This window comes from Podarcis muralis, chromosome 1 (genome assembly GCF_964188315.1).
Source record: "Podarcis muralis chromosome 1, rPodMur119.hap1.1, whole genome shotgun sequence".
Classification (NCBI taxonomy): domain Eukaryota; kingdom Metazoa; phylum Chordata; class Lepidosauria; order Squamata; family Lacertidae; genus Podarcis; species Podarcis muralis.
This window is the reverse complement of record NC_135655.1, coordinates 113,567,485-113,582,963: the sequence shown is the minus strand read 5'-3', so window position 1 is coordinate 113,582,963 and position 15,479 is coordinate 113,567,485. Positions and strand designations below refer to the sequence as shown.

Sequence of the window (15,479 nt, the reverse complement as noted above, 5' to 3'; positions counted from 1 at the left end):
CCTTCATTTGAAGTCAGCTTTATAGAATAGAAAACTGGGTGAAGAATCTTCAAAGTGTATTGATATAGTCAGATATAAGTGTGTGAGGCTACTGTATAAAAGTTGCTGAGTGCTACAAAGGCAGAGTGCCCTGAACCATTCTTGGAGTTCCAGGGCTTCTATAGCCACTGTCTTGTCTCTGTGTTAGTTGGAGTGACCATCCCCATGGTGTGAGGCTCTTTCTTGTCCCAGTCTTGTAGTCGTAGCTTATTAACTGTGCGTAATGCAAGAGGATGATTGGGACACGGGTGACGCTGTGGGTAAAAGCCTCAGCGCCTAGGGCTTGCCGATCGAAAGGTCGGCGGTTCAAATCCCCGCAGCGGGGTGCGCTCCCGTTGTTTGGTCCCAGCGCCTGCCAACCTAGCAGTTCGAAAGCACCCCCGGGTGCAAGTAGATAAATAGGGACCGCTTACTAGCGGGAAGGTAAACAGCGTTTCCGTGTGCGGCTCTGGCTCGCCAGAGCAGCGATGTCATGCTGGCCACGTGACCCGGAAGTGTCTGCGGACAGCGCTGGCCCCCGGCCTCTTGAGTGAGATGGGCGCACAACCCTAGAGTCTGTCAAGACTGGCCCGTACGGGCAGGGGTACCTTTACCTTTAATGCAAGAGGATGAGCTTTGCTACAGGAGGGGGCTAAGGGAGACGTGAGCTCCAGACCTGAACTAAGGAAAACATTTACATATTTGAAATTTGAAATAGAATCATAGCATTGTAGAGTTGGAAGGGTCTGCAAGGATCATCTAGCCTGCAATGCAAGAATCTTTCACCCAATGTGGGCCTTGAACTCACAACCCTGAGATTAAGAGCCCTCATGCTCTACCAACTGAGCTATCCCTCAGGTAGTTAGTGGGTCATTCCTTCTGAGGAAATGGCACTGCACTGGATTGGTATTCATTTGGGGTACAGTAGAAAAGTGTGGGTAAGGGAACCTGTTTGACTGAAGGGTAAAGTAAAGAACGCTTCAGATAAATAGATAAGCTCCCTCCTAATGACAAAGACATGGGACACGGGTGGCGCTGTGGTCTAAACCACTGAGCCTTGGGCCTGCCAATCAAAAGGTCGGCGGTTCGAATCCCACGACGGGGTGAGCTCCCGTTGCTCAGTCCCAGCTCCTGCCACCCTTGCAGTTCGAAAGCACCCCAAAAAGTGCAAGTAGATTAATAGGTACCACTCCAGCAGGAAGGTAAACGGCATTTCCATGCGCTGCTCTGGTGTTGGTGTTCCATTGCGCCAGAAGCGGCTTAGTCATGCTGGCCACATAACCCAGAAAAACAAGAAGAACATATCAGCAGGCTTATTTGCAGAAGCACAAAAACCCCACTCTTTTAAAAACCCTCTAAGACAAAACAAAACCCCTGCAAGCAAACATAAAACAGCCTGGCGAACACTGAGCATGTTCAGTATCCACAAAAGGTAGAGACAGTTGCAAAAAAACAAAACAAAAAACTAGGACGCAGTAGAATGCTAGGTTGGGAAGGAAGGAATGGTTCGAAACAGGAACAAGAACATTCCTTTTAATAGGGGATGATGAGCTGCAACATTTTGCTGCAGGCCACCATGTGTGTGCGCATACATGCAAACAAACAAGATCAGGCTTCAGGACATGAGAGCATTGTGCTAAAGCAGTCATACAACATGCCTGAAGCTGAAGTGTGTCAGGTGAGGGTTGGGCCTCCCTTCCCCATCAAACACAAGGTATCATTTCAGTGCTGGAAGATGCTGGGTTTTCCTGTAGCAGAGGAACAATCTTGAGAGAAGGCATTTCTCTCTGTCCCCTGCCACACACAAAAAAGAGTTACGAGAGTGCTAGCTGGAAAATAAGTTGTTTGCGCTCCCCTTGCAAAATGGCTTCTTTTCAACCTGAGCTCTCCGTTTGCTAGAGCTTATTTTCCAAACCGGCAGGAAGGAGAGGCCAGGCAGGGAAGAAGCAGGGCATCTGTCCAATAAAATATATTGATTAGGCATGCCCTTCCTTTTTCTCTGTCATGTGTGGGCATCTGGAGTTCATATGTGTGTGTTTTTCCCTTTTTGCAGGCAGGTGAACAGATCCATGTCAGTCTCCCACTCTCCCAGCAAGTTTCTAATGAAAGCAGGCTCTCCATGTCGGAATCTGTCTCTGAGTTCTTCGATGCGCAGGAGGTGCTTCTGTCTGCAAGCTCATCAGAAAACGAGGTTAGGCAGTGAAAGCCTGATTATTTCTTCTGCTGTGCTCTATATAATTATAATGAATTTGGGATCAAGTACCGAACTTTTGGGGACGCAGGTGGCACTGTGGGTTAAACCACAGAGCCTAGGACTTGCCGATCAGAAGGTCAGCGGTTCAAATCCCCGTAACGGGGTGAGCTCCCGTTGCTCGGTCCCTGCTCCTGCCAACCTAGCAGTTCGAACGCACCTCAAAGTGCAAGTAGGTAAATACCGTAGGTACCATTCCAGCCGGAAGGTAAACGGTGTTTCCGTGCGCTGCTCTGGTTTGCCAGAAGCGGCTTAGTCATGCTGGCCACATGATCCGGAAGCTATACGCCGGCTCCCTCGGTCAATAAAGCAAGATGAGTGCCGCAACCCCAGAGTCGGCCACAACTGGACCTAAAGGTCAGGGGTCCCTTTACCGAACTTTTGATCCTAATTCGGAAGGCTTGGACATGGACACAGCAGTCTCCTGGTTCAAATCACATCTCCACTATGAGGTTAAGTTGTTGACCGTAGGCAAGACACTATCTCAAAATGAAATATGAGGATAAAAATCCTAACCTATCACACAAAGTCCTAAGAATTAGGTGAAGCTCTTAGAACAATCTGACAGTTCCAAGAGTAGTCTCACTGATTTTTGTCGGGTTAATCTGGAGTAAAGGAGCTGCTTGCCACTTAATTGCCTTGAGATCATGGCCAGAGGCAGCAATTCGTGACCCATTTGCTCCGCCTTCCTCCTGTCAAAAGCAGGCAGCAGTGTTGTGGAATGAGTGACACGTAAATTGCTACCATTGCATTTCCCCCATCTTCTCTTCTTTGGACGGAAGTAAATTAGTAGCTCAGTTTTGACGCCCCCACCCTGTTCCTCCGCTTACTGGCTTTCCGTTTGCCCTGGCAAGAAAATTTGTTTTTCTTTCCTTAAAACAGGGGTGGGCCACATAGGGCCCTCAACTACTCTCTCTGCAACCCACCAAGCTGTGGGGAAAACCTGCCCACTCTTCCCACTGCCCAGGTAATCCGCCATCAGCAGGACAGCAGGGAAGAGAACTGTTTCCTCCTCTTCAAAAGGGGTTATACTGTATCCTGAAGCATCTGACTTCCCATGAATGTTTGAGTGTGTGCTTCCCTGTGCATACAGCTCTTTGGGAGGCCGGTTGGAGGTAATTTAAATGGAGAAATAAGACATACATGTATCGTATTTTTCGCTCTATAGGACGCACTCGACCCGTAAGACGCACCTAGTTTTTAGAGGAAGAAAACAAGAAAAAAAATATTCTGAATCAAATGTTGTTGAAGAGGCTTTGTGCGGCTATCCCTGAAGCCAGAACAGCAAGAGGGATAGCTGCGCAGCCGGCATTCGCTCCATAAGACGCACACACATTTCCCCTTACTTTTTAGGAGGGAAAAGTGCATCTTATAGAGCGAAAAATACGGTACCTGTCTTTCCAAGACTGTCTGTGAGCATGAGTTGGTTTAAGGTATGGCAGTGTGACTGGCTCCGGTCATGCTTTCTGGGATGCAGCCCCCAACCATCTACCCACCTGTGATTGTGGTGCCAGAAAAAGTTACCCAACCCTTCTCTAAAACCATGGTTTGAAGTGTGTTTGCAGAGAATGATTTAGAGGCGTTCCCCCTATATATCATATTGACAGTGATAGGCTTACATGAGTCATCAGTATTCAATAGAACAGACACTCTTTGACCTACAGTCACTTCCAGTACAGCTTGTTCTTCAGAGAGGAAGATGGAGAGCTTACATATTTAGGCACGAGCTAAAAATGGGATGATATTGGCCAAACCAGGGTTTCACAAAACGGGCACTCTTCATCCTGATAACAACTCTAGGATACATGCGTCACTGGGACTTGAATTTTTGAAAACATTTCTATTCAGTGTTCCATTTGTTGTCTTCTTCTTCCTCCTCCTCCTCGTCTGCTTCCATTTACTTTTCATTTAAATCTCTTTGTTTTCTTCTTTAGGCTTCTGATGATGAGTCGTACATCAGTGACGTGAGTGACAACATATCAGAGGACAACACCAGTGTTGCAGACAATGTTTCTCGGCAATGTATGCAGGGTTTTAATTTTTTTAAGTTTTAGAAAATAAGTGTTCTTTTTAGGTGTGGTGCAATATAAATCGGAACACTCTCTGGATGCAACTCAAATCAGTGAGGGCCACTTTTACATTTTTATCCCTGTTAACTGTAGAATAGCACTCTTCCTTCTGTTTTTTACTGTAATTATTTGTATTGTTTTAGTAGATTTCATTATATGTATATAGTTTTAATTCTTTCCGTGTTTATAATGGTTTTCTTACAATGTTTTTTCCTATGTTTTTAGCGGTTCTTCTTTTTATCTGTAAACCGCCTTGAGTCCCATCAGGGAAAAAGGTGGGGTATAAGTAAATCTATAACAACAACAACAGACCCTTTGAAATGAATAGGCCTAAGTTAGTCATGCCTATGAAATTCAGTGGGTTTACTCTGAGTACAGCTGGCGTTGGATACAAACCATTTTATTTTTCGTTTTTCAGTCAATGAAAGGATTTCACATCCCTGCTGTTCTTCTGTTTTCCTTCCAGTACTTAATGATGAGCTGACCGGTGGTGCTTTCAGAAATGGACGAAGGACATGCCTGCCGACCCCCTGCCCTGATACTAGTAATATCAACCTGTGGAACATTTTGAGGAACAATATCGGGAAGGATCTCTCGAAAGTATCCATGCCGGTAGAGCTAAACGAGCCTCTGAATACATTGCAACACCTTTGTGAGGAACTGGAATACAGTGAACTCTTGGACAAGGCTGCTGAATCTGATGACCCCTACGAACGAATGGTAGTAAACCAGACGGAGCACATCATTGCATGTCCCTTGATGTGTTTATCCCTCTCCTAGAGCTCTAATATTGAATACAGTGGACCCTCCGGATACGAATTAAATTCGTTCCGGGGGTCTGTCCGCAACCCAAAAAGTCCGTAGGCAGAGGCACCGCTTCTGCGCATGCGCACGGTGTGCAGAGCACTTCTGCACATGCGCGCACGATGAAACCCGGAAGTATACACTTCCGGGTTTGCCGCGTTCGTAACCCGAAAGTTATGTATCCAGAGCGGTACATAACTAGAGGGTCCACTGTACATTTGTGCATTTTCCATTATTGTAAGCTCGCCTCTAACGTGAAAGCAGCTAGATTCTGACATAGAGGATTTTTTTTACTTTTTATCCAGCCTGTTCCTTTCGTTGGCGTACTTTCTTACGACCAGTTCAGATGGTCCTTGGCTGGCTATATCTCTGCAGATAACTGCTCACATAAGTGGATCCTTGCAGGAGCAGTATAAATTCAGATGAATGAACTTGCATACATGTTGTAGTGAGTCTTAGGGTCCAGCCTCACATTACCTTTGCGGTATGGAAGCTGCTCACGGACATCCTTTTGCCAGGAGACCCAGATCATGTGGGAAGAGCCCATATTGTGTTTCATCCCCCCTTCCCCCCCCCCCATTGCCTTGCTTTCCAAACGGGACAATACTAGTATGATGAAATAATCTAAGGATGCTAGAGTATGCGTTCTTCCCACATAGAATCATAAGGCCGTAGAGTTGGAAGGGACCGCAAAGGTCATCTGGTCCAAGCCCCTGCAGTGCAGGAACCCACATTTTGCCCAATTTGTGGCTTGAACCCGCAACCCTGAGATTAAGAGTCTCAGGCGCTATGTGGTTTGAAACTTCTGACGTTGCCTTCGTAGTGTGGAAAGGAGTGATGCTACCGTAGCGGCCACACTGCTGAGGTAATGCAAGAGAAGGCACTTGGTATAAGCCTCTTGAGCGATTCTAAAGGGAAATAAGTAGTTTAAAAAAACAAAAACAAAAACCACTAGAGCCTCTGTTGCAGAGAGTGATCACTCACTTGTCGGTGTATCTATTTTGTCAGACCTGTGAATTCCAAAGCTGTAGCCACATCCCTATATTACCCTTTTCCGTGCAAGGCAGATAATGCCCTATATTCTGGCAATGGGGAATTCCACTCTGCAAGCCCCGCTAGGAATGCTTTTGCTCAAGACAACTTTCAAGATGGCATGAATGGGGGGTGGGGTGGATTCCGGGCGGACTGCTTCCATTATATTCCTATACACAGGAGTGGTGCTCCACTTTCCGGGTCTGCGAAACAGACCAAATTGTAATATGAGATGATTCTCAATAGGCTTGTAGAGATGACAATTCTCCAGAGATCTGAAAGTACTCTTTGCTTTCTCTAATTGCATAAGACACATCCATTTCTGCCCCCCTTCTAACACCGACTAACTGGTGTTATTTTTTTTGTCAGCACCTGAGGATGGTGCCTAATAAAACCCAAATAAAAATCCTCAGGATGTCAATCTAGACTCTAGAGTAAAATTGCTTATATGGAAAAGGTGGGAGGATGCAAACTGGAAATGCAAAAAGGGGAGTGCTAGCCCCCCCCCGGTAGATCCTTGTGTCACACGAAAAACCCCATGTTTCCCCATTAAGGGCTTTCCAGATCGCACATCCTTTCTTTCCCCACACAATTGTGTCTGATCCCAAGACAAAAATAGCAAATATAGTCTTCATCTTTAAGCTTGCTTCGGATGCTGTTTGCCTTGGGAACAGATTCGCATGGATATTATTGGCATTCCTACCTTCCCACCACTTGAAGCATGACTTTCCCTGTCCTTTATTATGTTGGGACAGTGGCTATACTGCTATTGCAAGAACAGAGTTGCTGTCTGCAGTTCTAGCACTAACGCCAAAGGTGCTGCCATCACCCAGAAAAGGAAACACCCGTTTGCTTGCACAGTCTCTCCAGTACTGTTTAGATACTGTTTCTCAAGTTTTTCCCCTTTGTTTTAACTAGGTCCTTATTGCTGCCTTTGCAACTTCAGGATATGCCTCCACTTACTACAGAGCTGGAAGCAAGCCTTTTAACCCTGTGCTTGGTGAAACTTACGAATCAATTAGGGAAGACAAAGGATTTCGTTTTTTCTCGGAGCAGGTAAAATCTGTTTCAAAAGAGACCCTTAAATAGCACCGTGACTTTAATTTATGTGTTTATTTTGGTTGATGCATTTCATCTTATTTTCAGAATGCTGGCTGATATGAATCTAAATATATAGCTTTTAAAATAGATCTGAAGATATATATTTGTTTTTCAAGCATTAGGTGCAATTCAGCATTGTAAAGCTGAATCCAGTTTTGCAGAAATCATAGAATCCTAGAACTGTGGAGCTGGAAGGGACCCTGATGGCCCAGCCCCCTGCAATGGTCCAAGTTTCTGGATAGCTCAGTTGGTTAGAGCTTGGTGCTGATAACGCCAAGGCCGCAGGTTCGATCCCCATATGGGACAGCTGCATATCCCTGCATTGCAGGGGGTTGAGTTAGATCAGGCACCCCCAAACTCGGCCTCCAGATGTTTGGGGACTACAGTTCCCATCTTCCCTGACCACTGGTCCTGTTAGCTAGGGATGATGGGAGTTGTGGTTCCAAAATATCTGGAGGGCCGAGTTTGGGGATGCCTGAACTAGATGATCTTCAGTGTCCCTTCCAGTTCTACATTTCTATGATTCTATGCAGGAATCTCAACTAGATCCTACATGACGCATCACCATCCAATCTCTGCTTAAAAACTTCCAAGGAAGGAGAGTCCACCATCTCTTGTGGGATCTGTTTCTATTGAACAGCTCTTCCTCTCAGAAAGTTCTTCCTGATGTTTCGTTGGAATCTCCTTTTTTGTAACTTGAATCTGTTGGTTCGGACACTAGCCTTCGGAGCAGAAGAAGGCTCCATCTTCCTTGTGACAGCCCTTCAGATAATTGAAGATGGCTATCATATCTCCTCTCAGTCTCCTCTTTTCCAGACTAAACATACCCAACTCTCTCAACTGTTCCTCCTAAGGGTAGGTTTCCAGAGTCTTGATCATCATGGACACTCACCTCTGCACAAGTTCCAGCTTGTCAATATCCTTCTTAAATTGTGGTGCCCAGAAATGCACACAATATTACTGGTGGGGTCTGATCCAGGCAAAATAGAGTGGTACTATGACTTCCCTCGATCGGGACACTATACTTCTGTTGATGCAGCCTAGAATAGCAGCAGCTTTTTCTGCTGCTGCATCATCTCTCTTTTATGTAAGGTGTCTGTTACAGTGATGATAAAAATGAAAGTCTCTTGCACAATTCCTCACCACCGTAATTTTTTATTTCAGGTTAGCCACCACCCACCCATTTCTGCCTGTCACTGTGAATCAAAGAATTTTGTGTTTTGGCAAGGTATACATTTTAATTCACAAGCCTAAAGACCAAATTTAGTTCTGTTTTTGTTTTTGTTTAAAAAAAAGAAAACTTACAATTACATGCATAGTTTCATTTTTGTGGAATTTAACGAAAAGGTTAATATAATTGGGAAGCCTGCTGTTTTAGGTCTTCCAGTTTCGTATTAAACAAAGAGAAATAATGGTTCGTTGCATTTGTAGAACTTCTGTAACTTGCAGCTTTCTGAATCTTTGCTATGTTATTCAGATATAAGGTGGAAAAACAAATTCTGGGGCAAGTCAATGGAAATACTGCCAATCGGGACACTGAATGTCACGCTTCCAAAGTAAGCAGCTTCTCCATTCTTCTTTTCCTGTTGTTTGTTTGTTTCTTCTTCATCCTGGAAAAGCAGTTCCATGAGACTAATTTAGGCACTTGAAGTCCCAGATGCACACTGATGAATAATGTAGCAAAACTGAAGCCAGACAAGGCAGGGAACACATAGCAGCAGCTTGCGTGTCGTGATAAGGCAACTGGGATCTCTGAATAATTACTTGCTCTACCTGCTATTACTAGATGCTGCAACTATGTTTGATCCAACAGTTGTGAACATTAGGCCAGTTAATTCACAGCAGCTTCCTGAGTGGGAGACGTTTTAGTACTGCGAGTGTTTGCTTTGCACAGTAAAAGGAAGCATATTCCATTTTTACCCCCTGTAAAAATTGTTCGGATTTCCCCTAGGAGGATAAAGGTGAGAGGCATCATGGTAACTTAAAGTGAGGTGTGTTCTTTGTAAAATATGAGGTTTCACAATGACATGAACTCTTGCCTATAGAGTGTGGCAGATAAGGGTGAGTCCTGTTTCAGTGCAAGGAAGCTTGGGAGAGTATTACTATCCTGCAATGTGTACCTCCTGAAGTTTCTTTGCAGCTGGTCAGCTAATCCTGCAGTTTCTCTGCTCGTCTCATCTTGTTTCATTCAGAACCAGTCCGGTGGAATGAACAGCGTAATGGGCTTAAAAGTTGGGGAGAACTGGGTTCAAAACTATAATGAACCATGAAGCTCAATGTGGGGCTTTGGGCAACTCGCAATTTCTCAGCCTAATCTACTTAATAGAGTTATTTTGAGGACAAAACAGGTTTTTTTATATAATACTGTGCGGAACCAATGTAACCATAGTAAGAAAACACATACTATGATGTCTGGCAGAAGAATTAATAATAATAATAATAATGATGAAATTTATATACTGCCCTTCATCCAGAGATCACAGCTTACAACATAAAAAGATTGTTTTAGAATAATATTATCCAAAACGTATCTTCATTATAGAGGGCTGTAATGTTTCACAGAGCATTAAGTGTCTGTAGTGGGACAGAGTTGACTGACTGTCTGTGAGAATAACCAATAACCAATGGTTAAGCACCGGGGGGGCGGGGGCGGGGACTGACAGTTCTCTGTGGACACCCTATTCCTTTCGCCTCCACCTTCAAAAGTGCAATGGCTATATGGCTACTAGAAGCAAAGCCTTCTTAGTATGGCTGTGGAAGGCTCTTCCCTGGCTGTGGAAGGCCCTTCCCTCTGGCACATTTGTCAGGCACTCAAACTTCCTTATGTTTTAGAAATAAGTTTTTAATATCTTTATTTACCCAGGCCTTTGGTGGCTTTGGAAATCAGTGGGGGTGGTGTTTATGATTTCTGCCCATTCTGCACTGCTGTTTTGTTCTTATTTTATTGTTGTGCTTTTGCTTTATTACCTTTTTTAAAAACTGGTTTAAAAATATTTATTGTTCTAATTGATTTGCAATTCAACCCCTAGCCATAGCTGTCAACTTTTCCCCTTTCTTGCGAGGAATCCTATTCGGAATAAGGGAATTCCCCTTTAAAAAGAGGAAACGTTGACAGCTATGCCCCTAGCAGGACACAAATACATGTAAAAAGTGTGGGTATTTTCATATTTGAGTTCTGTTGGTGGTCCATTGGCTTTCAATATTGGAAGGGGGAGTACTGTTTCATTTGTGAATAGGCGGTGGTTTGGAAAGGGCATTTTTGGAGCACAGTTTCCACAGCTAACTCTCTTTGCAGGTACGGTGATTCCTACGTATGGAACAAAGTCACTACTTGCATACACAACATCCTCAGTGGAAGGAGATGGATAGAACATTATGGAGAAATAACCATCAGAAACACAAAAAGCAGCGTTTGTATTTGTAAACTCACATTCATCAAGGTAACGTTTCTTTGAAACTCATTATGAACAGTGAAAAGGGTGTTTGTGCAATTGGTGGCCCGTTGCTCAGCAGCCTCTGGGAGCACACAGGGCAGGTTCACTAGCTGGAGGTAACAGTTGTATGAATTGTATGAATCTGTGCACCAAAACGTGGGCGATAAATATAAGACCCTTTCACTGGTTGCCAGCGGACATGCTAATTGCATTGGCAAGGTCTTTATCCTCTGCACCTCTTTGGGACTGCATTAGAAGATATTTGGCACAGTACGATAAGGGGTGGTGGTGTCTGAATCATCCCGATTCCCCACCTGCTTCTGGCAGCTCATTGGCACTGCCTAGCTGTTAGATGGGTGTGATACAGATCTGCCTGGTCTTGTTGAAAGTTGATACCTAGTTATAGCCCAGACACCTGAAACTGGGGTGATTTACCTTAACAGTTAAGAAAAAGGCCGCAGATCTTCTGTTTCCTTGCATTATTATTTTTTTAGGTGAATTACTGGAATTCGAACGTGAATGAAGTCCAAGGCGTTGTCATGGACCAAGAAGGAAAGGTGGTACACCGCCTCTTTGGGAAGTGGCATGAAGGGTTGTACTGTGGAGTTGGGCCTTCGGCAAAATGTATATGGAGACCAGGTATGAACCTATTAGAGGAACAGCTCTTTTAGGTGAAGAGGTGGGGTGGATTCAATACTTGCACTATGGGTGAAGGAGCTTCCTCATCATATATCAAGTATGGCAGACTGGAATGGCTCTAGATCAGGCTTCCTCAAACTCGGCCCTCCAGATGTTTCTGGCCTACAACTCCCATGATCCCTAGCTAGCAGGACCAGTGGTCAGGGATGATGGGAATTGTAGTCTCAAAACATCTGGAGGGCCAGGTTTGAGGAAGCCTGCTTTAGATAGACCGAAGGGGCCAAGCTGCAGGCTATGCTTCATGCGCTACATCTCTTGTTTTCACTTAATTACAAATGCAGGGAGCCGGTGTCACTGGGATTGCAGGATGTCTGGGGGCGGGATTTATCCCTTTCTTCTTCCAGTCACAAAGTCTCCTGAAAATCTCCTCCTAGCAGCTGCAAGGCTTAAAGACTCTCACTGGCACCAATAGAAACTGTTTTCTGTGCACAGTAACCGTGCTGGTGGCTTGGCAGAGGCAGGGAGAGAAATCTCCTGGTGTGCTGCAAACCCAATGACGAAAGTAGACATGGAAAAACTGGAAGTATTTGCACTACAAAATACTGCATACTTCCTCTTTGAAAGATAATCAATTGGGGATTTCTAATTACAGTGGTACCTCGGGTTACATACGCTTCGGGTTACAAACACTTCAGGTTACAAACTCCACTAACCCGGAAGTAGTATCTCAGGTGGTGAACTACGCTCCAGGATGAGAGCAGAAAACGCGTGGCGGCAGCAGGAGGCCCCATTAGCAAAAGCACGCCTCAGGTTAAGAACGGTTTCAGGTTAAGAACGGACCTCTGGAACCAATTAAGTTTGTAACCCGAGGTACCACTGTACTCGTTTATTGGTCTCCAATAAGCATTTTTTGTCACAGCAATAATAGGACCACCTGATTTGAAAATGAAAGCTCTGGTGTATCGATTGTTCCTAATTTACAAAGAATACCAGTTGCCTTTTCAGAACTGTTACTTGGAGAAATAAACCCAGCTCTGGTTTACAGACTGTCTCACCACAGTGGCAGGTGCAGGAAAGAGCCATTCCTCTGTGCTAGGCCACATAAAATAATAGAAATGTAAAGTTGGAAGGGGACCCTGAAGATCTTCTAGTCCAACTCCCCGCAATGCAGGAATATGCAGCTGTCCCACATAGGGATTGAACCTGCAACCTTGGGGTTATCAGCACCAACTGAGCTATCACATCAGGCCTGAGCTTCAGACCCCAGCAATGAGACCTCTAAAAATCTCTGGTAAGAGGGGTATGAAGGGTGGCTATCAGAGAACCTTTGCCAGAGTACACAACCCTGGACCAGTGGCCAAGGGCATCTTCATATGCAGCTCGTAGGTATTCTCCTCTCCCTAATAGATGCTTCAGCACCCTCCGTTTTAATAGCTGGGCTGTCTATTGGCCTGGCTCAAACTTTATTTTTCTCCAGGTGGAGGCTACTTGAAGCAGGACCGTATCATGCTCACGGTGTAAAAGTGTTTGTTCCATGAATTTTCTCCCAGCAGGCCGAGTTTTCAGACCGACACTACTCTCCTCCGGGAGTGAGGGGATGCTGGTGTTGAAAGGCTCTGAATGAGGCAGAAGAACTCTGGGATGCCCAGGCACTGTGTATAATGGCAGCAAGATATGTAGAAGGCACCACCTCAGGTGGCAGCTCAGCGGCACGTAGAGCAAGCCTTAGTCCACCCCACACACAGTGGTTAGAACTGTGAGAGGTGCTGTCTTTTGGCAGTGCTTGCCTGACGTTTGACCAGTTTCAGTTTATCACCAGTAGTTAGAGCCAACTTCAGGAGCTGCAAGCAGGGATTTTGACCTTCTCTATTCAGAGGACTATGTCTTCTTCGTTCACAATGCCTAGCTACTCACTTTGTCTTGTCTGTTAATGCAGGCTCCATGCCCACCAACTACGAGCGTTATTATGGCTTCACAAGGTTTGCCATTGAGCTGAATGAGTTAGATCCTGCACTGAAAGATCTTCTTCCAAGAACAGATGCCCGATTCAGGCCAGACCAAAGGCAAGAATCACTTGGTTGTCGTTATTTAATGCTCAGCGGCTGCTTTCAAACATAGATTGTAGGTCGCACCTGTTTTCAGGACCCCAATGTTTAGTCCAGGGGTGGGGAAGCTTCGTTAGCATGCGGGCCAGATTCCCTTGTGGGTCATTTTCCAGGGACTCAGTGGTGGGTGAGTTTATCCAGGCACAAAAGATGCAGCTTTTAAATTTGTACTTTAGGCTACTTTCCAGCCAAGCACAAAATAAGAGGTTGCCATGGACTGACTGGATGCAAAGGAGTGGTGGGAGCCACCATCTCAGGAACCCCCAAGGGAAGAAGGCTCAGAGCCAGGGGACTGGTGATGGGATGTTGATGAGTGGTCAGAAGTCTGGAATGAGGAGGTGTTGTAAGCTGAAGCTAACAGGTTTTAGTGAGCAGGAAGAGGCTGTGGCAGAGAGCAGTCCAGAATCAGAGGCAGAAGAGGAGGCTGGAGAGTAGGGGAGGAGGCAGAGATGAATCAGGATGTTGAAGAAGCCAGGGGGTCTCCCTCTCCTGCGGTGACCAGCTCCCCTCCCTCCTGGTCTCCCAGAGGGTGGAGCAAAAACAGACAAGGTGTCAGAGTCTCAGATTGCTAGGGAAGGACGCAAGGGAGGAAGAGTCTTGGGGAGCACTGGGAAGGCGTGGCCCTTCAGTCCTCGCAACTGCCTCATTGGGGCAAGATCTGCTGGGAAGAGTTGCTGTGCTCACTAGGCCTGAGCTGTTGTTTATTTGAACAAAGAGTTAACTCCACTGACGCCTTGCGAGTTATTGCTGGCCTGCTCCCAACACCGGCCCTGATAGAGGTTTACACACAGTACAAGGACACGTTTCAGCCAGGCAAAAACACCCAGGGAGGCTGCAGAGCAGGGCCAGTGAAAGGGTGTCACCTGTGCAGAGTCCCAAAGCCTGGACAGAGAGACACATGGTGGCCACTTGTGACCCTTGGACCTGAAGTTCCCCACTCCTAGTTTAGTCCATCACTTTGTAACATGACTTGCTTAAAAAAACCTTTGATCAACTAAGGGTCTGCCCCACACTAATCAGGAAGGTTGGTTTGTTTATGATTCAGGTAGCTATAAAAGTTACATTGGGCAGCTGCTGTCTTAGCAGAGGCATTGCTCTTCACTCCCAAGAGGAACTGACTCTTTTAAGATTGGCATGGGGTTTGCATAAAACAAAATAAGCATGCTGCTTGTTGAAAACAACTGTGTGCTTTTAAAAAACTAATATTAATTTATTCTGCTTTAATCAGCAAGTCAGTATACAGACAATCATCTAAAACTCACATGCTTAATAATTAAAGATTTGTTTAATTAATTGGCTCTCATCCCTGCTCATTTTATCTGAACTGCAGTATCTGGATGGTACGGATCCAGCAACTCTTGATGGGTGTAGGTTTGTCATCTCCGGGGTTTTGTTGATTCGTTCCAGTGCTTGAATGTTGGTATACTGTATATTCGAAGTTCCACTTGCTTTATTGCAGGCTTTTGGAAGACGGGGATTTAGAAGCAGCAGCGTCAGAAAAACTAAGAATAGAAGAACTCCAGAGAAGTCGAAGACGCTACTTAGAAGAAAATAATATGGAACATGTACCAAAATTTTTTAAGTATGTAAACTCAGGAATGTGGTTTGTCCCCCCCCCCCCCTTGCTAACAGATACACCACCAGCCTGGTAACAGAGTGGGAAAATTTAAATAGTTGAAACTGGGTTGAGGAGTTGGCAGCTTGTAAAGGTTATGAGTAAACTAAGGTTTACTCAAAGTAAACCCATTGAAATTAACGGACATTTAACTTCATAATGGTCATTAACTTCAGTGGGTTTACCCCAAGCAAAGCTTAGTGGAATACCACCCATTGTTATCACAATTAACTTTTTACAGAAATATTTCCATGAGTTGTTGAGACAGTTTCATTTTCAGCATTGGAAAAATGCATTTATGTGGAAAATGTCTGTTTCTTCTCATTGCGCAGGCTGAGAAATTTAAAAAAAACAAACCCAAGAAACAAAAACAAAATTTGATTATAAGCCCTGTTTGGCTGGGACTTCTGG

The 15,479-nt window shown here is 45.0% G+C and overlaps 1 protein-coding gene across 11 annotated transcripts in view; it reads left to right on the top strand.

Moving 5' to 3' along the window:
* The window catches only part of OSBPL6 (oxysterol binding protein like 6), a 111,575-nt gene that overhangs the window by 89,231 nt on the left and 6,865 nt on the right, over positions 1-15,479 (top strand). For all 11 annotated transcript variants that reach the window (XM_077916626.1, XM_077916612.1, XM_028748612.2 and 8 more), the window contains 10 exons: positions 2,072-2,209; positions 4,204-4,291; positions 4,805-5,058; positions 7,093-7,230; positions 8,440-8,503; positions 8,753-8,831; positions 10,571-10,715; positions 11,204-11,348; positions 13,285-13,411; positions 14,913-15,035. In XM_077916626.1, coding sequence (XP_077772752.1) covers positions 2,072-2,209; positions 4,204-4,291; positions 4,805-5,058; positions 7,093-7,230; positions 8,440-8,503; positions 8,753-8,831; positions 10,571-10,715; positions 11,204-11,348; positions 13,285-13,411; positions 14,913-15,035 — 1,301 coding nt within the window. The remainder of the gene's footprint in view (positions 1-2,071; positions 2,210-4,203; positions 4,292-4,804; positions 5,059-7,092; positions 7,231-8,439; positions 8,504-8,752; positions 8,832-10,570; positions 10,716-11,203; positions 11,349-13,284; positions 13,412-14,912; positions 15,036-15,479) is intronic.